Source organism: Pogoniulus pusillus, chromosome 18 (assembly GCF_015220805.1).
Source record: "Pogoniulus pusillus isolate bPogPus1 chromosome 18, bPogPus1.pri, whole genome shotgun sequence".
Lineage (NCBI taxonomy): Eukaryota > Metazoa > Chordata > Aves > Piciformes > Lybiidae > Pogoniulus > Pogoniulus pusillus.
The window spans coordinates 19,351,161-19,379,034 of record NC_087281.1 but is presented as its reverse complement, the minus strand read 5'-3'; the positions used below and the strand labels follow the sequence as shown (position 1 = coordinate 19,379,034).

Sequence of the window (27,874 nt, the reverse complement as noted above, 5' to 3'; positions counted from 1 at the left end):
AATTTTGGTTAGTATCTCTGAAATGTTTAAGCTTTTACAAAATTTAGCATTTTTGAGTGAATGTTTAATTAAAGAATCAGTCCCTAAAAACGGGGGTGGAAAATAGGACCTAAGACTGATATCATAAATATATTTTATTTGAACAAGTGATTCTGATCTGAATGTTCTAATACAAATTAACATGATAAAACACTATTTTGTACACAGAGAAATTCAAGCTTCTCCCAGACCCAGATCCTGATGTTGAAACTTTCAGTGGTAGAGTACTAGAAATCAAATCTGTTTCTGATATTTTACTTCTCCTTCCATTTTTTGTTTTTAAATATGATTGCACATGCTCATTGTACAGTGTTGAGTTGCTGGACTGCCCCACTTGAGAGGTTTTAAGATAAATTTTCTCTTTGTTTCAATGCATATAATTTGAACTGGTAGCAAGAACTTAAACAAAAATTGATAATAAAATGTGGTCCCAACTCTTAAAGCATTTTGTGCTTCAGTCATGCATTGCTTGCATGCTGTCGGTGGGGACGTGTGCTTTTCCTGCTTATGTTCTGCTTATGCTCTGCTTCCCTGTGACAAAAACATCTTTAAAGCCTCTTAAGAGCAGTAAAGGACTGGAGAGACCTTTTTATTTTCTTCTGAAAAGTTGGAATATTAAAACAAAAATGTCAAACAGTAGAAACATAAAACATGGTTTGAAGCCCACATTTAAACCTCAAAAAAATTACACAAACATATTTTTGTTTTCAGTTACTGAAAATGACTATTTTATGATGGAAGCTTATAGACCAATGCTATTTTCTGCATACTCTAGTCTTTGAGAGCATTAGACAAATTATTTTTCCTTGACTAAAAATGACTTTATTTGTTTCTTGAAGTATACATTAATATCTGTTTACCTGTAGTGGTTTTTACATGCTTCATGAGAAATTATTGTTACTTCTTGCATTTTTCTTACGCTAAAGATAATGTGTATTGCTTAGAATCATAGAGTCAACCAGGTTGGAAGAAACCTCCAAGATCATCCAGTCCAACTATCCCCCAGCCCTAGCCAGTCAACTAGACCATGGCACTAAGTGCCTCATCCAGGCTTTTCAAGACTCTATTTTTTTTTGTAATTACCAATAGGCCATCACATACATTGTAAAATTTCTGTGGGAGTTGAATAGGGTAAGCATTCCTTTACACTTGGTGATATCTGTTCCTGCTGTGAATGTTTTAAGGACAGTATATCTGAAGTGCAATTTATAGACTTCAGTCATTTGTATGGGATCAAAAGCCTCCTACTTGGTTTCGGTTCTCTTACACTTCAGGCCATCTTCAGCACCATGAGGTGGCTGTATATGCTTTATGTGCTGCATGTCAGAATACGTGCTTCTTGCTCTGAGGCTGCTGGTTTTGAAGATGTGCTGCTGAGTTTTATAACACAGTATTAATTGCAGTGAGTTTTTTCTTTACTTGAATACATTAGCCATCAGCTAGGATTCTTAAGCTTTCCTTATGTAAGCCTGCATTCTGGGTGTGGTACTAGCTCCATCCTTCCTTTGTCTCTTCAGGGTTTTTTGGGTATCACATCAATTTTGAATGAGATGTGAGAGAAACTGTAGAAAAAGCACAGGCAGGCTATATACTTAAATGTTAATGAATTGAGCTGTTGGTTTGCAATACAGTTTGCTTGAGCTCACAGAGAAGTTAGAGGCTTTCAGACCTTATTGCACTCATCACTGTACAAAGAGCATCTGTTTCATGGTTTTGTTAATCACTATTTATTATTCAATGCAAATTTTTTGGAGTCTTCTTTTAAGATACAGTAAGTAAACCTTTTATTGAGGTAGCTGGGGATCGCTAATGAACAGTTGTGCATTTTTGTGATGTTACTGAAATAACACTGCTTTTTCCTTATTAAAGATGCAATAATAACTCTCTTTTAATAATCAAACTAATTCAGTAAGCGCAAGATGGAGGCGCTTTCCTACAGATTATGCTTCCACCTCAGAAGATGAATTTGGATCAAACCGTAATTCCCCTAAACATACCCGTCTGCGTACCTCTCCAGCCCTGAAAACCACACGACTGCAGAGCACTGGGACAGCAATAAGTAGCAATACATTCAAGCACAGAATAAAAGAACAGGAAGACTACATTTGTGACTGGACTGCTCACCGAGAAGAAATAGCAAGGTTAGTTTGAAAGGAGTGCCTCTAAAACACCCAACCAGTTATACAGGTATGGATACAGAAGAAAGAGAGGGAACAGGTTTTCCGGATCAATCCTGCTTACCATTTTCATTCAATAACTGAAAGGGTAATTTAAAGTTTTTCTTAGGAAGAATTCTGGCAGGCAGAATACTCATGTTACCAGCACTTCTGTTTCTAATGGAAAATGCTGGTCATACATGATTTTGTGATAGCCAGATCCCAGAGTGTGAACTTCTGGTTGCATTAATGGAACTTGCACATTTCTACTTTGTGTAGAACTTAGTGCTAATGGTATACTTCCTGAGGGTGAAGTATATATGATTTCATACTACTTAGACATTCACATTGAGGTAGAATTTCAGATTAATGCACAGAGTCATAGAATCAACCAGGTTGGAAGAGACCTCCAAGATCATCCAGTCCAACCCAGCCCTAGCCAGTCAACTAGACCATGGCACTAAGTGCCTCATCCAGGCTTTTCTTCAACACCTCCAGGGATGGTGACTCCACCACCTCCCTGGGCAGCCTATTCCAGTGCCAATCACTCTCTCTGGGAAGAACTTCCTCCTAACATCCATCCTAGACTTCCCCCGACACAACTTGAGACTCTGTCCCCTTGTTCTATTGCTGCTTGCCTGGTTGCCTGCCTCACCAGGGCAGAGTAGAGGGGGAGGAGAACCTCCCTTGTTCTGCTGGACACACTCTTCCTAATACACCCCAGGAACCCATTGGCCTTCTTGGCCACAAGGGCACATTGCTGTGCCATGGTTAACTTGTCATCCACCAGGACCCCCAGGTCCCTTTCCACAGGGCTGCTCTCCAGCAGATCACCTCCCAGCCTGTACTGGCGCGGTTTATTATTCCTTCCCAGGTGCAGGACTCTGCACTTGTCCTTGTTGAACTTCATCTGATTGCTCTGTGCCCAGCTCTCAGTCTGTCCAGGTCTCTCTGGGTGGCCGCACAGCCTTCAGCTGTATGTGTTGTCAGCAAACTTGCTGAGCACTCTTCTGACCTCATCAGTGTCATTGATGAAGATGTGGAACAGGACTGGCCCCAACACTGATCCCTGGGGTACACTAGTCACATCTCTCCAGCTGGAGAGCTCTGAATAAATAAAACTATGTCAGTATATCCATGTTATTTGAAACTTTGATGGCAGTGTTCAGTATCTGAACCTTTCCATGTTACTTCATTTGGAAGCCTAAACAAGGAAAGTTTTTCTTTTAAAACTGATTGTAACAATGCAGACATAACAATTCACAGACAAGAAGCACTGCATTTTGCTTAGTGTGATTACTGCAGGGGCTTTTGTTACCTTTTCTTGGTAATATTTGTCAGCATCTGTTTGTCTAGCGTGTCTAGGGGGAGTCCAACAGCATCTTGATAAATCATGAAATAAATATTTTCAAACATATCTTCCTCTTTCTTTCCAAGAACCAAAAATTAGAGATTGGTATATGGGAAAATATGTCTGTGTGGGGACAAGAATTTTGGGTTAGCTGTAGCATATTACTTTCTCCTTATAAAAAGTGCTGCTGAACCTGTGCTTCATTCATATTCCTTGGTACATTTGGTAATCTGGGAGAACTGGCTGTAGTTTACTGTCACACTGAAACTAGTTCCAGATTTTGTTCACTGGACTAGAGTTTGGTTGCCTTGGCAACTTGCTTGTCACCTCTGTTAGAGCAGACATCTGGCATTTGGTGTGGTTTTTGATTGCTTGGTAAGAACTCAAGGTGTCTGTGGCACATTGAAGCATTGCTGACTTCTGTGGAGAGTTAATTCTTAGCTGATTGGTGTTACTGTTGATTGTGGTATTTAATGACATTTGTTTTGCGGAGGACTTAGTGATAATTGACATTTTCTGTTTGGTTGGGTTTTTTTTTATTGTTGTCACAGCTGTTCATTTAATAATACCAACATTTGTCCTAGAAATTCAAACATGATCATTAGCAACTTCTCTGTTTTGGAAAAAAAGTGATATGGTTGTGTGGGAAAAAAGGAAGTGATATCTCTACTACTTAGAGTATTAGCCTAAGCCTTGGAGTTTTAATGATACATATGTATAAGAAGAAAAAAAAACCAACCCAAACCATGGAGCCATAAGGTTAAATTAATTAATGTAGCCATAGGCACTTACCATGTTTTAATTTATTAAACCAAGCATTTGACTTGGTGTCTGCTTTAGTTTTCCAGTCTTTGATTCTAGTTTCATTTCAGAAATGCTGTCTTGAGTAATTTCCAAACATTCTTACAGCCTTATCCCCATTATGTGTATTGTGATGGTTTGGGTGTTCCCCATCCCCCCCCCACACTTTGGAAATCACCCGGACTAGACTCAGCCAGCTCTGGAAATTGAATGAAGCTTATATTTACAGCTTAACACAATATACAAGCAGATATTTACAGTATATACAGCTATAGACAGAAATGTACAAGGTAAAAGGTAATACAGAAACACAACAGCCCTCCCAGAAACCTGAGTCCTCAGAAGGGGCTCCCAACTGCCCTTCCACCTTCTCTCCCCACCCCCTTAACCTTACCCCAGTCCCAAGGAAGAATGGAGGTTCAGCCTGGGAGTTAGGAAGCCAAGTGGATTAATCAGAGAGGCTAGAGAGAGAAAGTGCATCTTTGAGCTCCCCAGCAGAAGTGAGTTATCTATGTTTGGATTCTTGTTCTTGTATCTCTCAGCAAGCCTTTGAGGGAAGTAGACATCATTCTGTTTTCACAGCCTGTAATTAGTTCTTCTCACCAAAACATTCTAGCTAGCTTCAAACTAGCACAGTATCTATGCTGCACAAGGCACCATTTTCTTGCAGGTTGCTGAGGGTTAACTACAAAATCCAGTGTTGGAATTTGATTAGAAATTTCTCTGTGTTTGCCTTTCTAGTCTGAATTCTGCTCACTGAAAGTTAAACTGCCTCTTGGCCTGTGTTGTTTATTCTTTTTGACTTGAAGACAAACAAGCAGAGAGAAGCTCCCTTTAACAAGCACTGGCCAGCAAAATGTGCATCACTGTCATATGGCTCTGCAACTCCTTCCTATTCAGTGGCCAGTTCACAGAGTACTCGGTGCACCGTCAAATTCTGTGACCTCTGTCCTTCCAAACAGAAGTATGAAAGGGAGTTTCTTGGTGGGCCACTCTGAATTCTGTGTCTTCTGACCTACTTGATCCATGAGATTCAACGTGCCATATTTAGTAGGAGGCATTTAGCTCTTGCTCTCTGTTGCACTTCCTTTTTTTGAGAGTGTTGTAGAGAAGAGTAGCACAGGCAAAGCTAGGTAAGTCTTCTCCTTGTCCTGAGCAGAACACAGAACAGAGGGTTTGGGGTTTTTTTTGATGTGGTAGATCAGAAGAAAGGAAAAGCAATCTTCAGCTGACAATCTAGATGTATTCATGTAGTGCTATGATATCCACATGTTTAGAGACATGCCTCTTTTTTTCCAACTAGAAAGTTTGTCTTGATTAAATTTGAGGATTTAGGTTATTGGTCTGGAATTTCAGACTGGCAGCTTGATCTGAGTGAGCTTGCAGGGCTGATACATAATCAGAGGTTGTGAAGAAGTTCTTTGTAAGTAGGTAAGCTAGATAAAAGTTAAATGCCTTTTGGATGTTTCAGATTTACTGCATGTACCTGGGTCATCTATGCAGTATTTTCAGTATATTTCCTGTCCGCCTCACTGGATTTACTGCATGTTGCACACATCTCTGCCTGGGATTCTAGAAAGAAAATGAGATTCCTATCTTTTGAGATTGCCTTCTACCTTCTTCCCCTAGAAAGGCACGTTAGTAAAAGCTTGGGTTAAAATTTTGCTTTTACGCTTCTATAAATAAACTTTCCGTTTAGAAGGGCATACACATTTTTCAGAGCACAGTTGTCAGGAAATAGAATTTAGAAGCTCAAAAGTTGCAGATTGTGCTCTACTGGCTCAGAAGTATTTGTGAGGGAGAATGTAACGCTCTCTTTATTACTTAGGATCAGTCAAGATCTGGCTCTCATCGCACGGGAAATCAACGATGTAGCAGGAGAGATAGATTCAGTGACTTCTTCAGGCACTGCCCCCAGTACCACAGTAAGCACTGCTGCCACCACCCCTGGCTCTGCCATAGACACTAGAGAAGAGGTAGGAGATCTTCATGGAGAAATGCATAAGGTTCTTCCTTTTCTTTATTTCTTTTGCTTTCAGCATTTTGCATAGCCTTTTTTTAGTTAATTCTACTCAACCCGTATGCATGACCTCTACATTCATTTTTTGATTTGAAGTTCCTTTACATTTCAACAAACATCCCACAAACTGTTCTGTGAACCCAGCTTGCTAACAGAATGCATATTATCTGTCTGTCTCTTTTTTTCCACAAAACATAGGACAAGGTAGTTAACTTGTTTCTTGCTTATCTGTAGCCTTAGATGCTGTTGGATAGTATCTAAGTGCATTTAAAGGTATTGATGTATATGCAGAAATAGATGTAAATGTATACATTTAATACTCCATATAGCTATTAAAAACAAACAAGTCCCTCTTTTCACAGATGAGATGAAAGTTCCATTTTCTGTACACTGAAATACGTAGGTACTATCAGTTAACAACACCTGTAGCTTTTCTTCTTTAATGATATTGTTCTAATGATACCATCAAAAAACTGCCTTGAAATGTGTTTGCTTTGTGCTTTTAATAATTCTTACTTTGACTACCTCTGTTGTGCTCTTCTTTGACTTTATTGACTAACTTGTTCTAGTAACCATCATAGGTCTAACGCTGGTAAACATTGTAAGCCGAATTTAAATCATCGCCTACCATATTGCAATTCATCCTAATATGTTGTAAACGTGTACTGGGTTTTTGCTTCATAGTGTTCCTTTCAAAATGTGTTCATTGAGTTTTGTGTGCTTAAAGTTTGGTTAATACATTAGTTTACTGTGTTTAGTATAATGCTGTCTTTTCTGTGGAAAAAAAGACATGAACAGTGAAATCTGAGAGTTGAGTGATCAGAAAAATTGTAAGTGCACTCATAAATCCTTGTCTTTAATTTTTATGGATTTACAGCTAAAGCTGAAGGAAGCACAGTGCTCCTTATCTCAGAGACCTTTAGATCACTCATTTTTATATTACTAAATAATGATTTTTGTTCTTTAAATAATACTGAGATATGGTATAGCTTGTACATACTGCAGGTGGCAGTATCTCCTTTAAGGAGTTTTTGGTAGCACTGTGATTAATTTGGGGGGGGGGCGGGGAACAAAAAGTCTAAATTGGATAGTAATGTACTTTATTGCACAGATATATTTCATCAATAAAAATAATAGATTGTTCAGTACCAGTTTATAGATACTATTATGCTACCTACCCATAATCAAAATTTCTGTGGGGTACTCTAATTTTGCCTTCAGTCTCTGATATTTAAAAGTACCGCGTTCATTTTTCCAAGGTATGGTTACATAAGAGGTGCATCATTTTATGCTATACAACAGAACAATTTTTATGTGGTAGGCTTCCTGTGAACTGTTTCAGAAGGAAAAAAGTAGAGATCTGATTTTTAGGGTTTTTTTTTGCACGTATCCAGTGGGTTTCATAAACCATTTTTCTTTTACCCTCCAGTTGGTTGACCGAGTATTTGATGAAAGTCTCAATTTTAGAAAAATCCCTCCACTAGTGCATGCCAAACCACCAGAGGGGAATGGTCGGCCTAATGGTGCTAGACCTCAGCTTACAGATGCCCTGGATCCCCCAACAATTACCCGGAGAAGGACTTGGAGCAGAGATGAGGTGTGAACACAACAGGATTCTCTGTAGTAATGTCTATTTTAAGCTTCTACAATTTTCTGCCCACTGAATATTCTAGACGCTGCCCTTTCTTTCATACCTATAGCAGGTGGCATTGATACTGAAATTTAATTTGCTTTAATTTGCAAACTATAAAAATAGTATTACACTAACTAGAACACAATTACCTTTTTTTTTAAGTTTAAAACATCCCAATATATATGGAACTGTTGGCATTTAATTCCCATTAAACTAATAACATTGGTTTTTATTGAAAACTTAACTGCAGGTGATGGGGGACAGTTTGCTGTTGTCCTCAGTCTTCCAGTTTTCTCGCAAGATAAGACAATCCATAGACAAAACAGCTGGCAAAATCAGGTAGGTTTTTCTTTCAATTGCTGTTATTTCTGAAAATGGCTGCTCTTAGCAACATTCTTACTAGTAGGTCTGTAGAATAACCATACAGCAAATGTATTTAGTAGCAACTGGTGTTTCAAAAGAGCAATGTTACCTGTGGCTTTTTCAGCATAAAGTCTGCAACCTGTTTAAGTCTGATCAGCCTCTGAGTGCATGCCTTTATTTAACAGCTGAGCTCAAAAAAGGAGCAAATAAATACATGCAGAGGAGTACTCAAGTGGGACTGGTTTTTGGAAGTCATTCTGAAAGGCACCTGACATTTGGAAGTAGAAGTGAAATGCTACATTTTGGTTTACCACAATTCTCTGCAAAAATACAGGGACATCTGTAAGGAACTCTGCTTACCAATGTGTGTTTCTCTTATGTATTGTCTTTCTTACTGACTTACTTGTGATAGACATCCAGGATGATCTATAAAAATACATTGAAAAAAGTTTTATTAATCATTATTTACCATATTCCTCAGAACTGAGATCCAAACTTCCTTTTCCTGGTGCTAAGAATGAGTTTGAATAATGTGATGATATTCCTAATATCATGAGTATTTTGAATCAGAACAACAAAAGTAGTTTCTTGCTCATTTTTTTTAGAGAGCATAGAAGGTAGCATTGTTTTGATGTACATAAGCATACCAGTTAGTTTGACTTCCCTTCCTTAAACAGCAGTTAAGCCAGTTACAGTTTCTGCCCAGAACAAATACAATGAGAATGTCAGGAGCTGTCCAGCTAGCAGTTGTGGTTTTTTGACAGAGTTATGTATGTTCTGTATGTTACAATGAGTTTGAGAGGAATTTTTGGAGATTATGGAAGGAAGAGGTAAGTAGGTTTTGCAGTGAGATTTCCATGCTTTTATCAGTGCAGTGTTACTGCTTGCTTTGTAGCAGACAGGTACCTCTTCAGTTATGCAGAGTGCTCTGGTATTACTAGATGGTTTCTGCAGTTTACTGCACATCCTAAAAGCACAGTGAGAGGAAAATTGGGACTGAACACAAACAAATAACAAAGTTCAGGTATATTAGTGGCAGAAAGTAAGGAAATAGAAGAGCAGAAGGCAGCAGAAATGTATAAATAAGTTCTTTTAATTTAAAGAGTATGGTTTGAAGGAGGAGGAGCAAAGGAGACAAAGATGAAGACCCCCGGGAAGTTAGTGTACGAAATGAAGAATGTAAAAAGGAAGTATACTTCATAAAGTAGTATCAAACCCAAATTGGCCTGTCCATTTTATTGCAGAAATAATATGTTTTAAATTTCTGATTGCCTTTTTTCACGGGTTTTATTTTGTTAATTACCTACGAAATGGCAAACTGTCAGATTTTAAGAAAAAAGAACATTATGCCTAAAAGGAGACTGAAAACACCACTTAGACAAGAAAAGGCATTAATCACATACATAAAGACATAAGTAATTTAATAGAACGTGATCAAGAAGAAAAAAACATGCAGTGTCACAATAACTTTTGGTTTTTTTCTGCTAGTGCTGTTGTTTGCTAATTACAGCTTTATTTTCCATGATCCTGCTTGTTGCCAGCGTTATGCAAATGTCATTAAAGTACTGAAAGTATAGCTTCATGAGATAATCAGTTTACTGAATCAAAATATTTTTAGGAGTTGCCTGGTTTTTTTTAGTGTATGATACTATAAAGGATTTTATTTGGCCTACTTTGTCTTTATTTGTTTATTTTATCCAATCAGTGTCAGACAGGTCCTAAATTTCCTGTTGTAATTGCACTTTCTAGTATCCAGGTCTGCCAGTGTATGACTTTGCAAGCTTTTTCTATTCACTTCCAGAACATAAAAGCAGTTTTGTCAGACCTGATGATCAGCTTTATCACAGGATGCTAAAACACTCCTTGAGGACGTGGTGTTTCATGTTTTCTTTACTGTAGTTGTGGTTACTTCTCATTTACTCTTTTCCTTCCACAACAAGATGTATTAATGTTTGCTCTTTGTACGCTTTGTACGTTCATACGCTAAAGGCACTTGGCAGAAGTGATTCTTTGCCTCAACGTCATGACACTGTGTGATGAGAGCACCACTTGCTCTAAGTGAAACGTCTGACAAAAACATGTTCTGAAGCAGCAGAGAGGAAAGACCTCAAGCGAGTTAGAGCAGTTTCTGAATGGGCTGTCTGAGGGCATCTGTGTGGTGATACGACAGGGTAGATGCTTCAAAAAGCTGGACTTGTTTATGATAGGACAATGAAAACAAAAACTACCACAGGAAGGAAGAAAGCATAAAAAAGGGGAATCCCACAGTATGTTATTTCACAAATAACAGAAGTTACTTCTTAGAACATGTAGTACAAGTGACTCCTAGTACTAAATCATGTTTATACAAGTTGCATGTTGAGACTTTCTGATGAAATGCATTTTTGTTTTAATTTCCTGGTGTGTTCATTAAATGAAATGGGCAAATAAATGCAGCTGTTTTACATCTCTGTACTGGAGAAATATCATTAGCTGAGTGTTTTCAACACCACAAGCAAGTGTTTAGCTACAGAACTGCCATTTTAATGTAACAAAAAAATTAGGTTGCTGAACTCTCTGCTTCCCTGAAAAACTGAAGCTTTTGGATGGAATGGTTGGATTCTGTCAGTTTCCAGTATTTCCCATTTGAGTTTTCATTCAGTGCTCCCTATGCTGCTTTCTTGTATGTGTTATGTAATCATTCAGATTTGTTTATTTTAAACACTCTTCTTGAATTTCTTTCTTCTAGAATATTGTTTAAGGACAAAGACAGAAATTGGGAGGAAATTGAAAACAAGTTGCGAGCTGAAAGTGAAGTTCCTATTGTGAAAACATCCAGCATGGTATGAATAGTTAACTTTACCAAGACTGATTGAGCCTCTTACTTCATTTTTAAATATTCAGCAGAGTAATGTGTTATTTTCAACATGAACTTCAAAAGGTTTTATTTAGACAGTTGGTATATTTCAAGATTAAACCAGATCTTTAATAATGATGAAGACCTGCTATCACAGAATCATAGACCTGCTGTTTTAAAAATAAACAAGAATTAGAGGAAGTTGTAATTGACACATTGCAATAAAAGCACTCCTCAGTGAAAAATAATCAGTGGATTTTGTGTGGAAGTGAAAACTTTATGGCAACAGCTACTTCTAGTTGATTCATGTAGTCTTCTACCTCTGCCTCATTAGGGCCATTTCATGATGAGACTACATGACAGTGTGAGGGAACGGATGCTGTTTTGTGGTAACTGCTTCTGTTTCTAAACAGAAGAGTTCAGGGTATGGAAAATATCTCTGCATGTGAGAGCAAGTGGAGAGTTTAGATACATTTTCCCTTCTGGAGTGTCCTGCTGTTAAGGCTGTCAGCTTACTGAGGCAGATTTTGTTTCTGAGGGGAAAGATCAGAAAGGAAGCTCCTTCTGACCTACTTTGCACTGGACTGCTCAGAAACAAAAGGTGAACACATTTCTTCTGGCATTGAACTGGCTGGCACTTCTCTGTTAGCTACTAAACTCATCCAGACTGGTTTGTTGTTGTTTTTTTTTCTTCCTGGACTTATTGAGAACTCAGCCCATAATTTCTAAAGATAGGTATATTTTTTAAGAGCAATCAGTAGCAGCTCAGTATTAGAATTTAGTAGATACACTGATAGTCTCAGGGTGGAGAACTTAAGCTTAATTAAGGAAGTTATTAATGGAAGTTTCTAATTGTAGAAATATGGCAGTATAATCTTACCCATTTCCAGAATAAGATTGTAGCTTTGTGTTTTGTATTTGAAATGCCTCAAATGTGGAGTTTTAAGGCATTCATTGGAAAAGAAGATTAGTTGTGTGTTTGTTTCTAAGATCAATATTTTACAAAGTTTTTTTTTCCCCAATGTTGTTTATGTTATCCTTGGGATATTTATGTCCAGCACAAATGTGGCATCTGCTTAAAGATACTGACTTTGTGAAATCCAAGGTAATCAATCTTCCTGCCGCCCACAGAAATCACATTACTTAGCACAGAATGGGTTTGTTAAATGGGTTTCTGAAAGCAGTAAATTGAAGGTTCTCAGCTTTCAAAGACCACTGATAGTGCTCCTCCACAGTCGATTAACAGTACACTAATCTTTAGTGTAGGATACTTCAGTTGTAGGATTTACATATTTATCATTTCAGAAGTGATACATTTAATGATTGTTGTGTTCCTGAGTGCATTGCTGTGGCTGCTTAGGAGGTAGTGCGGAGGAGAGAAACTCCTAAGGTAAAGGAGCTCTGAGGATCACCACTGATGTGCTGTATAGGGTCTCATGGGCACAGAGCCCAATGGATCCAGACAAAATCCCCATGTAGTCATCATACTACTCCGACTCACTTTTGAGTAAGGTTATAAATCAGCCTATTCCATTAACACTAGGTTTAACACCTTTCCTCTGAACATTTGCTGTTACTTTGTCCCATGTCTACACAAGTGTGGTGTCTGTAAATCTCTGCTTGAGAGGTAGCATATACAGCTGAGCAAGGGAAAGAGGGAGGTTTTGTTGACCCTACCAATTGGCCAGTCCAGAGGAGCTCTTAATTCCAGAGTGGGCCACATTTGTCCAGCCTCAACTACTGCCATTGAGGACCTGTGGGGATATGGATGGTGTGCTTGATGCTAGGGGAACAACCCAAAGCATCTTGCAAAGGTTGAGAAGAAAGATTGCTCACTACTGAAAGGTAGTAAACATGTTTGTCTCTTTCCTAGGAAATATCATCGATCTTACAGGAACTGAAACGAGTAGAGAAACAGCTGCAAGGTATAAACTCTTTTTCACTTTTGTAGTTGCTTGCTTTAATTTTTTTATTAAATACATATAATGAAACAGAAGTTATAACATCCTATTAAAGTATGTTCACAGTATCAGTGAAATGCTGGCACTTTTGGTAAAGAGACATCACCTATTCCTTTTTTTTCCTTTTAATGATGAGAAAAGGTTCAACTTAACAGACAATCTCAGAGGAAATATTTATGTAACATTCTTAATAGAAATATATTTGGGAGTAAATACTGAAAAGTAAGGGACAGAGAATCCTCAGATTAGCCTTTATAAAATAGTCTTTTACATCAGTAATACCCTTGTGTGTAGCACAGTTCAGGAGAAGAATGCACACTGGGACCATTATCTATAGGAAATATATTTTTAAAATATGATACAATTAAGTGAATAAATTGATACAATAAAGTGAAAATATAGTATTAGCTCTTGACATCTTCCCTTAAGACTACTGAGTCCACCCTGTTGCAGTACAGTAAAATTAGACTGGAGTAGATGCTTCAGTTTGCTTTCAGTATGTGGGCAGAATGTCCATCTTTACACATCAAGAAGGATGAAAGACTGCTCTTTCATATACATTTCATTCAGCCTCAGATATTTGGAGGTGTGGGGTGGAACAAAACAATCTAAAGGTAAGATTAGAGAAAAAGGCCTTTAAACACTACTAAAATTCCCATGTTTAGTCTCTGTATGCTAAATGTAGACAATTTGTTACTTCTTTTTCGTGTCCACACATCAGGCAGTGTTTAGTTCATGCAGTTTCATTTCATCTGAAGTTTTGATTTATGTATACTTCAGTGTTGTCTAAATATGTATAACTGCAAATATGTAGTGGGCACCACTTGTAAAAGCTCATGCCTATCATCATAAAAACAAAAGTGTGAGAACAAGATTTTCATGGGTTTTATGGTAACAGAAAAATCACTTCTTTGTTTTTAATGGTTTGTTCCTTGACCTGTTTATCTTTTCTTGATTGCTTAGCAATTAATGCTATGATCGACCCTGATGGTACCCTGGATGCACTGAGCAACCTGGGATTTGGCAGCCCCATCTTGCCAGCTCAGCCAAAGCCGAAGTCCAGTCCTGTTTCCCAAAGCAGGGGAAGTGCTCAAGTGCAGTCAAACTGCCAGCCCGAAGCTCGTGCTCTTCGACCTACTGCTGGCCCTGATGCAGCTGAATTTGAGAATGCTGAATCTGAGTCAGATTTCAGCATACATTTCAATAGGTTTAACCCAGACGGGGAAGAGGAGGATTCTGCCCTGCGTGAGTGACATCTCAGTGTTGATACAAAAAGTTTTTATGTGGAATGTTTAGGAATAAAGTAAAAATTATAATTTTGGGTTTATAATTAGAAAAAAAAAAAGGCTTGGTCAAACAGCGGTTGATTTGTTAAACCAGTTTTCTTTAACTGTGATACTTTGATTGTTACACAAATCCTTTTTGAATCATAAAGATATGCATAGGATACCAGTGTAGAAAAGCAGATTGTGGCAGGTTTGCCCTTTGTGGTTGTGTGCTTTGCAAAATAATTATTATATCAGCAGTTTTCCCTTAATAGTTTTCTTTCTTTATAAAAGCCTTGCAAGCAGTCTAACATTTAATGTTACTGAAACCCCAAATCTCTTTGCCAAGCTGCTTTGGTGAATGGACTTCCTCCATTAAAGTATGTACAGAACTGTTGAACAGTTACACCTGATCCTGAATTAGACAATTTATATAGGAAACATTACCTTTGACTACAATGACACATTACTGCGAAAGGTAAGACAGATTTCAGAAAGCATTCGTTCTTGCGGCCTGAAAATCTCAAACGGTTCTGTGACTTCTTGTTACTGTCTAAATTGTGTTGGGGTTTACAAAGTTCACATATTATGTTTGCACTAAGATTTGCTGGGAGTGATGGGCGAACATATCGAGATCATGAAACAGCAAGCAGTGTTTTGGTGTACATAAAGGACTGCTAATACTGTCCTTGTATTATCACTGCAGTGTTTTAATCCACTTCCGAAAGGACTATTTGGCACTTTTTGGTCTTACTGAAATGTTTTTTTTTTTTGATCTTAACAGAAGTAGAAGTATTTCATATCATATTTCTGTCCGCATGTTCGTTGCAAAGAATAAACAAATTTCAACCTGGCAACGTGAGGCATTCTTAAGGATATTGAGGCAAACAGGCTCTCACCAATTCAAATGCAATGTAAGCTTACAGAAGAAATAACTGTTCATTGGAATGATGACCAGATGTAAATTTTTTTTCCTTGGGGAACCTGGAAATAAGAGTTGTCATAATTTGCTTGATCGATAGATGCACTCCCAAGCAAATGATTTTATTTGCTTCCGTATATTTTCCTGTAGTCTTGCTAGTAAAGGTGTCTCTGTCTTACATATTTAAAAGGATTCTGGAAGATGACTGCTAACAGACATTTTGCTTATACCACTGAAAAGCAAGTCTACTTAGAGTTTCCTATATAAGCCTATTTTCCTTATAAGTTGTCCCAGTAACTTAACATTTGGAAACAATAATCAAACTAAAGGTAAATGACTGTATTTCCAGAACACTGTAATATGGAGGAATGTTGTTTCTTTTCGTTGTAACTAATAGACTGGAATTTTCCTATGTTTGCATCAGTCTCTCTATATATTAAGGTTAATGATACATTTTTTTTCAGCTTTTATGAAATGGTCTTTAATATTTCAGCAATAATCCTGTATGACGTTTGTTTAAAAAAAAAAAAAAAAGGAAAATAAATTACTTTCTGTACACTTTTAAACTGTACAGGTTTCAGAAGTCAGTAAAAGTTGGACCACTTAATAAAAAAATGCAAAAACCTTTTTTTGTAGAGTTGTAAAAACAAAACCACTAATCTGTTATATAAGGAATTTCTTATTTTCTTTAAAAAAAATGAAAAGCAAACAGCCTTCATGTGTGACTTGATATGCTCTACTCCAGCTAACTCTGGAAGCCTGAACTGTCCACTAGTTTACAGAGGCTACGAGAAAGGTTTTAGAAGGTGCAGAAGGGCAACAACAAATCAAAACTAGAGCTAGGTCTTGAAATCAGAGTGTACCAAATCATCGCCATAATTCCTTCTTACGTTTAATGCTTGGGAACATACTTTTTCTGCGGACTCCAGTGGAAAGTAGGAAATGGCTAGGAAGGATTAAAGGTGCAGGCTCTTCATGCAAAATTATGTTTGTGTTCTTTCAGACGTCTCTACCTTTGTGTTCTGTAACAAGCATTTTGCATACTATGTTCTTATTTTGTACGAACATGTTCTCCTTATTTATTTTTGTTACATTTATTATGTACGTTATTTTGTTATATGCATTTACAACTCCATTTTTAAATAAAGTGTTTCTGGAACTTTACAACGTGTGAGTATGTTATTGAGAGCTAGGAAGTTGACACAATCTTCCTGCAGTCTAACCTACCTCCAGTAAAACAGGAAATTAGGTTTTTTCGTAAGCATCTTTTCTCTGGAGAAAGTTGCATTATTGCTGCTTCTGCATCACTGGGTCTGTGCCTGTGGTATCCTCTCACTTTCTCGTACTCAGTACTCAAGTTCATTTCTGCACTTGAATTGATTTTTGTGTGCGTGCATAGCTGGAGGCAAAAAAAACATTCCAGTGTGCCAGCCACCAAACAGTGACTGCTTCCCTGTGTATAATGAAAGGAAATGAGTCTCACTACACTTGCTAGGCCAAACAATAGATCATTTTCAGGCTGCTTTCTTTCTACGTGATCTGTCAGAAGACTTCACTGAACATTCTGAATTGGCTTCAGACTGGTGCCTTTTTTACTTCTGTCCCAGCTTCAACTCTACATATGTTTTTCTTGCGAGAGACTACATTTTCTCTTAGCTAGTTTCTTGCAAGTACAAAACGGAGTTGAGTATAAAGCTCCAATGGTTCCTTCCCACCTTATTGTTAAGGAGGGGGTTGGGGGAGGTGGTGGAGTCGTCGTCCCTGGGGCAGTTCAAGGCAAGGTTGGATGTGGCACTTGGTGCCATGGTCTAGCCTTGGGCACTGTGGTAAAGGGTTGGACTTGATGATCTGTGAGGTCTCTTCCAACCTTGGTGATACTGTGATACTGTGAATCTGGGTTAGGAGTGAACTGTAATGAGGCTGATGTAAAAATTATTGAATAGCTTATTAATAATACAAAGGAAATATTAACACAGATTCTGTGATGTGGTTGGTAAAGCTGTTTTGCAGAATGTACCCATACAGTCAAATTAAACGATTTAGGAGAAGTCTTTAGCAAACGTTTATCACTAGAGAGCCTTGCAGCACGCACTGCCGCTGTAAGGTTAAGCATAAACTTTCACCAACTCGAGTAAAGAGAGTTAGGGTACTGACTGGTGAAGAGCCTCGATATTGGCGCTCCAAGGGCATCGAGGGAAAATGCATGCAGCGAGCGCCGGTGCGGGGCTGCGCATGGCGATGGTGCGGCGGGGCCCTGCTGCTTGTTCAGTCCAGAGGGAGCACGGCGCCTGAGAAGGCCCACGGGCACGGAAAGCGGTCTGCCGTGGCTCTCAGTAAGTCATCGGGTGGTCAGCAACCACCTGGGCGAAGCGGGGTGCAGGTTTGTGGGCTGGGGCAGGCCGATTGAGTGCCGGTTGAGTGCTGTGTACAGCAAGGGGTCGGCCCCCGGGCTGGCGCGGCAGGCCGGCAAGTCCCGACGTAGAAACTGGTTGCTAGGCCGTTGCTAGGTCGTTACCTATCTTCGGGCTCGGTCAGGCAGGGTGAGGGCTGCCAGTCGTAGACAAGTCCCCAGCTACACGGGATGCAGAGTGTGGTGACACCCAGGGGCACGTAAGGCACACAGGTGACGGGATGCAGAGTGTGGTGACACCCAGGGGCACGTAAGGCACACAGGTGACGGGATGCAGAGTGTGGTGGCACACAGGGGCACGTAAGGCACACAGGTGACGGGATGCAGAGTGTGGTGGCACACAGGGGCACGTAAGGCACACAGGTGACGGGATGCAGAGTGTGGTGGCACACAGGGGCACGTAAGGCACACAGGTGACGGGATGCAGAGTGTGGTGGCACACAGGGGCACGTAAGGCACACAGGTAACGGGATGCAGCGTGTGGTGGCACACAGATGCATGTAAGGCACACAGGTGACGGGATGCAGAGTGTGGTGGCACCCAGGGGCACGTAAGGCACACAGGTAACGGGATGCAGAGTGTGGTGGCACACGGGCACGTAAGGCACACAGGTAGCGAACAAACAAAAGCAGCAGCAGCAGCACACAAGCAGATTGCTAGGCTTTTTAGCCTTTTGACGAGCGCCTGTAATGAATAGCAACAGATAAAAGCAGCCCTAGAACCAATCCTGAATTATTTCTCCAACAAAGGCAGACAGATGCCGGGGCCCAGGGTTGTGACCTGTGTTTACCACAAAACAAAGCAAGCTGCCAAACAAGGCCAAATACGGCGTCGTCTGTGATAGACTGAGAGGCGCCAGAGCTTTTGTCTGCTTTCCCTCTTCCACCTGGGAACAAGCGGGAAGGGGGAGCCAAGGTGAGTATTCGGGCAGGTGTTTAGGGCATGTGATGGGTATGTGTTCTAGGCATAATTTGGGCTCTCCACCAGACTTCTGCATTTCGGTGTTGATCAGCTTTGCTCTGACTTGGCAGCAGCCTGCTCTGATCTTTTGTGCACGTATTTCTTTTTTGTTTCCCAGATCTGGTGGCATCAGGGCAGAGGTCCTCACACTGCGGCCTACAGGCCAGACACGGCCCCCCTGGGGCCTCAGTGCGGCCCGACAGTATTTACTGAGGCCCCCCCCCACACACCCCCCGCTCGCCGGGGGCTGGGCGGGAAACCAAGCAGCCGCTCCCTGCCGCTGAATCCCCTCGCAAGGCCTCCGCAGCCCCCACGCACTCGCCGAGGCTGGGCTGGAACCAAACTATAGTCCACCCCCCCGCAGTGTCTGAGGGACAGTGAACCGGCTCCCTGTTTAAAAAGTCTGAGGACTCCTGCATTAAGGCCACATTAACGGCACACAGTAATGCTCTCAGTAACACCCAGCTCTAGAAAGACAAGGGGTTTTTATTGATGTTCAGAGATGCCAGTGTGGTATAGTCAAAGATGTGAAGAGGTTAGAATAGCTTCCCAGGTGCTCAGGACTTGTTCATACTCTCCAACTTCACTGGCTGCTGTTCTTTCCACAGCTATTGCCAGTATGCTGTAGAAGGGAAATGCATTTCTCAGTTAATACTTCCATGCACAGAGCCCCAGTTGTATAAATATACCACTATGACAACCGATTCATAAATGAACTGGGAAAAATGCCTTGTTCTCAACAGACATTATTGGATTAGGAGACTCAAGTGAAAAAATCTAAGCAGACTTTTGTTAACAACTCTAGAAAGAAACCAAATGACATGAACAGCAGTCAGTGGGAAAGGAAAAGGCAGGATCATCTCTCAGACCAGGGAAGTAAGTACTGAGAGGTGCAGTTAATTTGAGGCAGCTTTAGCGTGGAGGAGAGCTCTGAGATAAAGGTGGCACGTAAGAGCTTGGCCATAAGAGCAGTGCTTTCAGAGCTGGTCAGAAACTGTGCAGAAATTTCACAATTCCTATTCCAAGATGTGCCTCAGGTGCGAGAGACTGCAGCCTCCTTGGTCCTTGGCAGAGGATGGCAGCTGGAAGTGCTGAAGAGTGATTCTGTGTATTAGTAATCACAGCAGTTTTCAGTCTGCAGCACAGCTGGAGTCCTGACTGACTTCAATGGCTTCTCTTAATTTGTATTTAGATTTCTCCAGACGAGGAAGCATGGTGGAACTTATCTTACTGTTTAAAATGCAGTGAGCCAAAAAAAAGAGGGAAAGTAGAGGAGAGTAGAAAAAAAAATCTCTATAAAACAAAGGTATGATTAAAAAGCGTAGCTGGAGGAAATTTCTAATTAAGGATTTTCTCTGGGGAGATATAGTGAAAAGCTTCAAGCCAAAAGAGTTTTGGAGAATCATGCACATCAGTGAACCACTCTTGCCACTTTCTGGAGTTCCCCAGACAGCAGCACAGGAGACTAGTCCAGATAATGTTACAAATAGCAATTTTGCTTGTAGGCTGGCACTGCAGCGTTGAAGTAAAAAAAACCAAACAAACAGGTGCAAGATTTTATCCTCCCGTGCTGCTTTCCTTCTGAAATCTTTTGAGGACTTCAAAACACATCCATTGTGTTATGAAGTTTCCATAGGGAAAAACACAAAACAAAACTATAAACCAGCTTCGACCTGGTCTTACAGATGGGAAAAATAAAAAAAATCTTAATATATTATCTCTCTCTAGAAAGTGCTGAGGGAAGGCTTTGCCATGAGAAAAATCTCAGTGACAATTGTGCTAGTTTGAAGCTAGCCAGAATGTTTTGATGAGAAGGATTAGATCACAAGCTATGAAAGAGAAACAATGGTGATGTCTACTTCACTCATAGGCTTGCTGAGATGTGTAGGAACAAGAGTATAAACATAGATAAGGCAGTTCAAGCACTGCCTGGACTTTGAGCTGCATTTCTCTCTAACCTCACCTTCCATCTCTCTGATTAATCCACTTCCTTCCTAACTCCCCCTGGCCGACTCCCCATTCTTCTTTGGGGCACAAGGCAACGTCTGGGGTAAGGTTGAGGGGTGAGAGAAGGTGGAAGGGCAGTTGGGAGCCCCTCCTGGGGACTCAGGTTTCTGGGAGGGCTGTTGTGTTTCTGTATTACCTTTTACCTTGTATATAGCAGTATATACTGTGAATATCTGCTTCTATATTGAGCTAATTTGTAAATAATAAGCTTCATTCAATTTCCAGAGCTGGCTGAGTCTAGTCTGGGTGATTTCCAAAGTGTTGGGGGGCGGAGAACACCCAAACCACCACAGACAACATACAGACAGATGGTAGTAACAATGCCCATTTTGCGATACCAAAGTTATCCCTGACTTCTGAGAGGTTATGACAGAGGCAACAGCCTGTGTCTTTCTAGACAGACAAATTTTGCTCACTTCTCCCTTCCTTTCCCGTCTGAATTTCTAACAGCACTCCTTGCTGGCATATTTGGAGCTGCTGAGAAGTAGGAATCTATTGCAACACGCTGCATTAGCTAGCTGGTCTTGGTAGCCCTGCCAGAGGTTGCTTGGAATGGGAGGCTAACAGTATTTGATGTGCATGCTGCACTTTTCTATCTCATTCATTTGCTAGCTCAGGAACAGGGCAAACTGTGGGAGCTAGCAGTTGGCAGAGCAATTTCTGCAGTTCATCTGACCTCGGGCATGGGGATAGAGGAGGCAGTCAGAGCAGCTACAGGCTCTGGTCACTCATACAATGGGAACAGCCCTTCCAGCCGTTCTTGCAGACAGGAGAGAGAAATGCCAGCAAAGACTCTGTAAAGCACGTCTTCCACTACATCTAATTTGCAGGATGAAAAGAAGATGCTGATCTTGTCATTACATTTTGAATGCTTTTGAATGCTTGATTAAATGCTTACATCTGTTTCCTAGAATGAGTGAAATTTCTGGAAATGCAAAAACAAGAGCAGATGTTCAGTTGAATGATAGATCTGTGAAACAGTGGTTCTTACATGGGGTTGCTTGAAGTAGCTAAGGAGAATGCCTCAGGGGCGTTATGAAATCCTTGGAACTGATTCAAAAGCCGTGAAAGAAAGGAGGAAGGGGCCATCGGTACACTGAGATACCAGAACTAGTCAGGTGTTGTTGCTAAATCTGGAGTGCTGAAAAATAAAAGGCATTTGACAAGTGAATAGGAGCCACAGAATCAAGAAGAGCAGGGGATTGGCTCAGGCACAAGCCCAGATGTACAAACAATGCTGACAAATGGAGAAGCCAAGCTGCAATTGCTTGGGGTCAAACAGCGAAAATGACTGGCAAGTCAAGGTTAAAAACTAGAAAGCTGGATGCCAAACTTTGGACAAGAAATCTTAGTAACTGAGCTGGTAAAATGCTGGTTGGGATTTAATTATGGGAAGTAATTGGAGAAAAAAAATGGGAAGATGTCTTGAGTATTCCCTGGATGGCAATTCCTCTTTATATGTTCCAGGCATTTTTTTTTTATTCCTCAAATTTAAAATCCTTCTTCATTTCAAAATTCCTCAATTTGGATCACTATGGCTAAACACAGATTCATTATCTTATCATTCTATATCTATTTTTCACTTACTGGGAAACTGAATAATAGGAATATTTTTGTTCTTTCCATGTCAGCAAATAACCCACACGTGCGAAACAAAAAAGAGAGAATAACTTGGGCCATTACTTACTTTTTGCAAGTACTCCTTTGGGGGGGTTGGTTTGTTTCTTGCTGAACGATACTGAAGAGGAAAATCAGTGGTGTATGAAAGAACAATTTGCTACTTTTACCACTTGGAAAGGCCCCTCCCTGTACAAGCAGTTAGAAATTCAGGTGTGAGACTGCTTGATCTGTTGATGCCTTTACCTACATGCCCCACCACTCTGAAGGACTAAATCTCTATGAAGCATCCTTCTCATTCTCCACCTGAGTTTATGAGGGTAAACATCAACATACAGGGAGAGTTTTAAAGAGACACAGCACTGAGGCTGTAGCAGATTAAGAGAATCATAGAATCATAGAATCAAGCAGGTTGGAAGAGACCTCCAAGATCACGCATCCCAGCAGGCCCGTGCTGTCTGGGCCTGATCCCTTGGCCATTCTGTAGGTGCTTGTCCTGGAGTCCTGTACCCCTAAATTCCTCTCCTGCCCGGACTTCGGGGGGAAAGGGGAAAAGCCGCCTGGTTTCCCCCCCCCTCGCCTGCCCTGCAGCCGAGAAGGGGGCGGGGACTGCCCCGTGAGTTCCCGCGCTGGAGCCAGGCTGGGATTGGCCGTGCGCTTTCGCGCCTAAAGTGTGGTAACTCTGCCCTTTGTCTAGCGAAGGGTATAAATATTGGGGGTCTTCCCGCTTTTGGGTTCCCGCTTTGGATTTTGCCTGTGCCTGGACGAGTTCGCTCACTCTCCTGTGCCTGGACTGAAGAGAGACCAAAGGACTTGCCTTGGTGTTAGGCACACCTTTGTCTGCCTAACGACCCTTAACGACTCTTAACGACTCCTGTAGCCGCTGGAGGAGGAAGACCGACTGCACGAGCCAGCCTGAGTGAGTTATTTGGCTTAGCTTAATTTAGTAAGAAAACCGCTATTAATTAATAGCTAAAGCCTTTTCCAAAAACTGACTTCCAAATATATATAGTCAGATTATTAATGGTATCCTCGTAGAATTCTCATGCAACTTAACCTGTTTATCAAACGAAATTAATCTTTGTATATATAGTTGTGGGGGCGGGTTTTGTAAAAATAAAAAATATCTATTTTTGATAAATTTTCTTCTCGGCCACGTATTTCTGCCCTCCGCAACATTATGGCGCAGTGTATGCTGGGTAGTTCAATCATAGAATTTCTACAAGAAAAGGGATGCCTAATCACAGGTCTTGATTTAATTTGGGCTCAGAAAAATTGTAAAAATCCGGAGAAAATCCTGGAGAAATTAGCTGAGCGCTCAGACCCTGTGATTTCTGAGTCTCCAACGGAGCATTTCTCTGTTGTTCTGGGGTCAGTCGTGACCCAGACTCTGGCCGAATTTGAAAATTATGAAAAAAGAATTCAGGCCTTGGAAAAGGACTTATTAGCCGAAAAAGCTAAATGCCAAAGTATCTGGGAAAGCATGCTGGCGCAGACAAAGAGCCTGACCGCGGCACTGACTGCCCGGATGAAAGAAAGGCTTGTAACGCCTGCAGACACCACCTCTTCGGTCTCCGTGTCTGAATTTGAATGGAGTGATTCGCGGGAATCGGGGAGAAAGGCAGAGAATGCCCCAAGGGGCTCTTCAGGGGAGAGGAGTTCCCCGAAACCAGGCACAAAAGACTCTGCCAGAGACTCAGAGAATTCCCCTGCACATGCCTCTGCGCGGCAGAAAGCCTCAAAGCCACGCAGAAAGCGCCGGTCCCGACCGGATTCCCTCGTAGCTAGCGGAGAAGAGAGCTCCGGTGAGGAGGGCGCCGCGGTGCAGAGGCACGTGTTGCCTGTGATTAGGAGTGAGTCCGTGAAGGGCAGGAAAGGAGCTGCAGGGACCACCGTGATCAAAAAACAGTTCACAGATGCACAGCTCAGTGACTTACAAGTCAAATATGCGAGAGATCCTGAGGACTCAGTCGCTGACTATGTGTATCGAGTGTCCCGAGCCGGTGGGGACCGGGTCCTTCTAGACTCGCAGGAAGCTGCTGGAGACTGGGGGGACGATGTGTTCCTGACACGTGAACCCGAGGGGACACACAGCCTCACCGCCCGGATAGCTTACTGGGCAAGCAGCGTCCGTCCAGCCTACCGGGGGGAGCCGACGGAACTAAAGGTCACCAGCTCCTCTGAGCTCATCACTGCTCTCCGCAGACTTGCCTGTGTCCAGGCTATCTATGATAAGGGACATTATGATTGCCCATTTTATGCCCCTGTGGACCCGGAGAGACTGCACCCTATTATGAAGGGTTTGCCAGCAACTCTGCAAATCCAACTAATGAAGAATGTTGAGAAAATTCAACGTGTGCTTGGAGAAAATGCAGAGAACGATGGTGCTAAAGAGCACGTAATGACTTGGGCTGAACTGTTAACTGACTTGAATGCCCACGGGCTGCAGTTTGGGTTTGGGTCTCCTGAAGGAAAAGGGGCTGGGGAGAGACAGTCTCGTGCTTCTCCCCCAGAAAATCCCAGGACTCTGCGCAGGCAGGTCCGGCCAGTGCAGGACTGCCCCCCCAGGGGGACCGGTCCTTCAGGCTTCTCCCCGAGGGGAAGGGGCAGAGACCCACAGAGTGACTGGAGACCCAGAGAAAAGAACAGTTGGTATAGACAAGCCCTGACTTTAGGGGTACCAAAAACTGTTTTAAGGCAGCTGGCAGACTGGCAGCTGAAGGATCTGGTGCGGTGCCTTCAGAAATCGGCTGCAAAATCCAGAGGCAGCCGCCAGAAGCCTAGGGCCAGCAGCAGCGGCACACCCAGCGGTGGCTCCGGGAGCGGCTCGCCCAGACGCGGCAGCCCCCCCGCTGGGAACTGCAGCTCGTCCCCAGACAGAAAGGTTAACCCTTTCTCGTCTCCCATACGGGAGGCAAAACACTGAATTAGTGTAATAGTGGCTCGGCAGCTTTTAATGGTCAGCAGTCACGGGGAGAGCTACAGAAGCCCCCAGAATAAAGACCTGCTGCCTAGGTGAGCCACGTGGTCACTGACCACCTGCCCCAGTACAAAAGGCCACCGGATTAGTGCACGGTGGATCGTCCCCAGTTATTAATTGTCAAGCCTGGCCTTTATAGGCCGAGGCAGATTTTGTCTCCTTACAGGTTAAGGCCGAGGCAGAGGACCAGTTCCTGACTACCTGACCAGCACCTGGGAAAGAGAGAACCAGCTACACGAGAGACGGAGTCATATCACCGGGGTGGCCAGTGGATGATGGCATCCGGACCCACGGACTGTGACCTCCAGCCATGGACTCAGAGCATCTAAGGCTCTGCCATGAACTTGGTTGCTCTACCAGGAACAGAGCAATCTTCAAATGGACTGTGTAGCTTTGTTAATACTGTTTGGGCTATTGTTAAGCCTTGTTAAGTATTGTTAAATATTGTTGGGGCGATTAATGTATTGTTAATGTTGGAAAAGGCTAAGCCATATATATATATTAATAGGTTCCTAAATTGAAGGGGGATCACCTCTCACTCAAGTTCTAGACAAAGATGCTCATTACCACCGGGGTGGGATGTCCTGGAGTCCTGTACCCCTAAATTCCTCTCCTGCCCGGACTTCGGGGGGAAAGGGGAAAAGCCGCCTGGTTTCCCCCCCCCTCGCCTGCCCTGCAGCCGAGAAGGGGGCGGGGACTGCCCCGTGAGTTCCCGCGCTGGAGCCAGGCTGGGATTGGCCGTGCGCTTTCGCGCCTAAAGTGTGGTAACTCTGCCCTTTGTCTAGCGAAGGGTATAAATATTGGGGGTCTTCCCGCTTTTGGGTTCCCGCTTTGGATTTTGCCTGTGCCTGGACGAGTTCGCTCACTCTCCTGTGCCTGGACTGAAGAGAGACCAAAGGACTTGCCTTGGTGTTAGGCACACCTTTGTCTGCCTAACGACCCTTAACGACTCTTAACGACTCCTGTAGCCGCTGGAGGAGGAAGACCGACTGCACGAGCCAGCCTGAGTGAGTTATTTGGCTTAGCTTAATTTAGTAAGAAAACCGCTATTAATTAATAGCTAAAGCCTTTTCCAAAAACTGACTTCCAAATATATATAGTCAGATTATTAATGGTATCCTCGTAGAATTCTCATGCAACTTAACCTGTTTATCAAACGAAATTAATCTTTGTATATATAGTTGTGGGGGCGGGTTTTGTAAAAATAAAAAATATCTATTTTTGATAAATTCTCGACTCGGCCACGAATTAATCCTGCCCTCCGCAACAGTGCTTTGCAATGGCACTCAAGATGACCTGTTCCATCACCTTGCCTGGCACTGAGGTCAGGGCTGACAGGTCTGTAGTTTTCCTGTTCCACCTTCCGGCCCTTCTTGTGGATGAGGATCGCATTGGCCAGCTTCCAGTCTTTGGGGACCTCTCCAGTGAGACAGGACTGTTGATAAATGATGGAGACTGTCTTGGCCAGCTTACCTGCCAGCTCTCTCAGCACCCTAGGATGGATCCCATCTGGTCCCATGGACTTGTGCGGATCCAAGTGGCTCATCAGGTCCCTTACTGCTTCCTCCTGGGTTACAGGGGGACTATACCGGTCCCTGATTCCATCTGTCAGCTCAGGAGACCAGTTGTCCTGGAGACAACCTGTCCCCTATCATAGAATCATGGAACCATAGAGGAACTTTCTGGACATTTGAATGTAGACTGAGTTAGAAGGGTATTGTTTGTAAAAAGAATAATAATTATGAAGTCTGTATCACTCAGTGGTTTGCTATGAGGGATAAAACGGCAATGTGTAAACAGTTTTGCTCCCCTGGCTTTTGGGCTCTGGGCTCTGTAACTGTTTTTTTTGCATATGACTCCTCCATATACTAACCTTTCCCTTATAATGCATGAGATCTTGATGGGTTTCTACCTGGGGGGGAGAGAAGGTGGCAATGGCCCCTTCTGGGCTTTCTTTGTCCATGGTGGGAGGATTGGATTTCTGCATTATTTCTAAATTGTATATAATCGTAAATACCTGTAAATATATTTGGTATATATGCGTGTAAATTTAGCTTGCTGTAAAATATAGCTTTAGCTTACTTCCAAACCATCTCAGCTGGCCTGGTAAATTTTAGTGGGGGGAATATTTCTCAAACCCATCACAGAGGCAGTGCAGTAAAAGCCAGTGGGACCAGCTCAATATCCATAAGGTTCTAGAAGTGCTTGTGTGACTGATGGTTGCTTGTCACCTCCTTATGTTTGGCTGTCCTTGTCCTGGACAGCAAAGTTTAACACAGCAGAAATCAGCAGCCTGCCTTTTTTTTTCCCCCACCAGAAAAAGGGACTATAAGGATTTATTACTGTTAAATTCTGGTGAGCAAGGGAGAAAGTATTTTTATTTTACAGTTTCCCTTCCTCTCTGGGATACGCTCATTCTGATTTTCAATTTGTTTCACCTATCTTTAACAAAGGATATTCTGCTTGGTGAATAGACTTTGCAGGGAATTCAAGTCACAATAAAGCTGATAATCTGGTTATCAAATCCCTAATATGAAACTACAATTGAGCAAG

General features: G+C 41.9%; 1 protein-coding gene across 13 annotated transcripts in view; it reads left to right on the top strand.

Moving 5' to 3' along the window:
* Positions 1-16,514, top strand: part of CEP170 (centrosomal protein 170) — an 84,100-nt gene extending 67,586 nt beyond the window's left edge. For 4 of the 13 annotated variants that reach the window (XM_064158638.1, XM_064158640.1, XM_064158652.1 and 1 more), the window contains 8 exons: positions 208-258; positions 1,949-2,180; positions 6,176-6,353; positions 7,797-7,964; positions 8,251-8,339; positions 11,092-11,185; positions 13,073-13,124; positions 14,124-16,514. In XM_064158638.1, the coding sequence (XP_064014708.1) occupies positions 208-258; positions 1,949-2,180; positions 6,176-6,353; positions 7,797-7,964; positions 8,251-8,339; positions 11,092-11,185; positions 13,073-13,124; positions 14,124-14,413 (1,154 nt within the window). In that variant the 3' untranslated portion in view covers positions 14,414-16,514. The remainder of the gene's footprint in view (positions 1-207; positions 259-1,948; positions 2,181-6,175; positions 6,354-7,796; positions 7,965-8,250; positions 8,340-11,091; positions 11,186-13,072; positions 13,125-14,123) is intronic. The other 9 variants (XM_064158646.1, XM_064158644.1, XM_064158641.1 and 6 more) reach the window with 9 other exon arrangements.
* Positions 16,515-27,874: the final 11,360 nt, after the last annotated feature.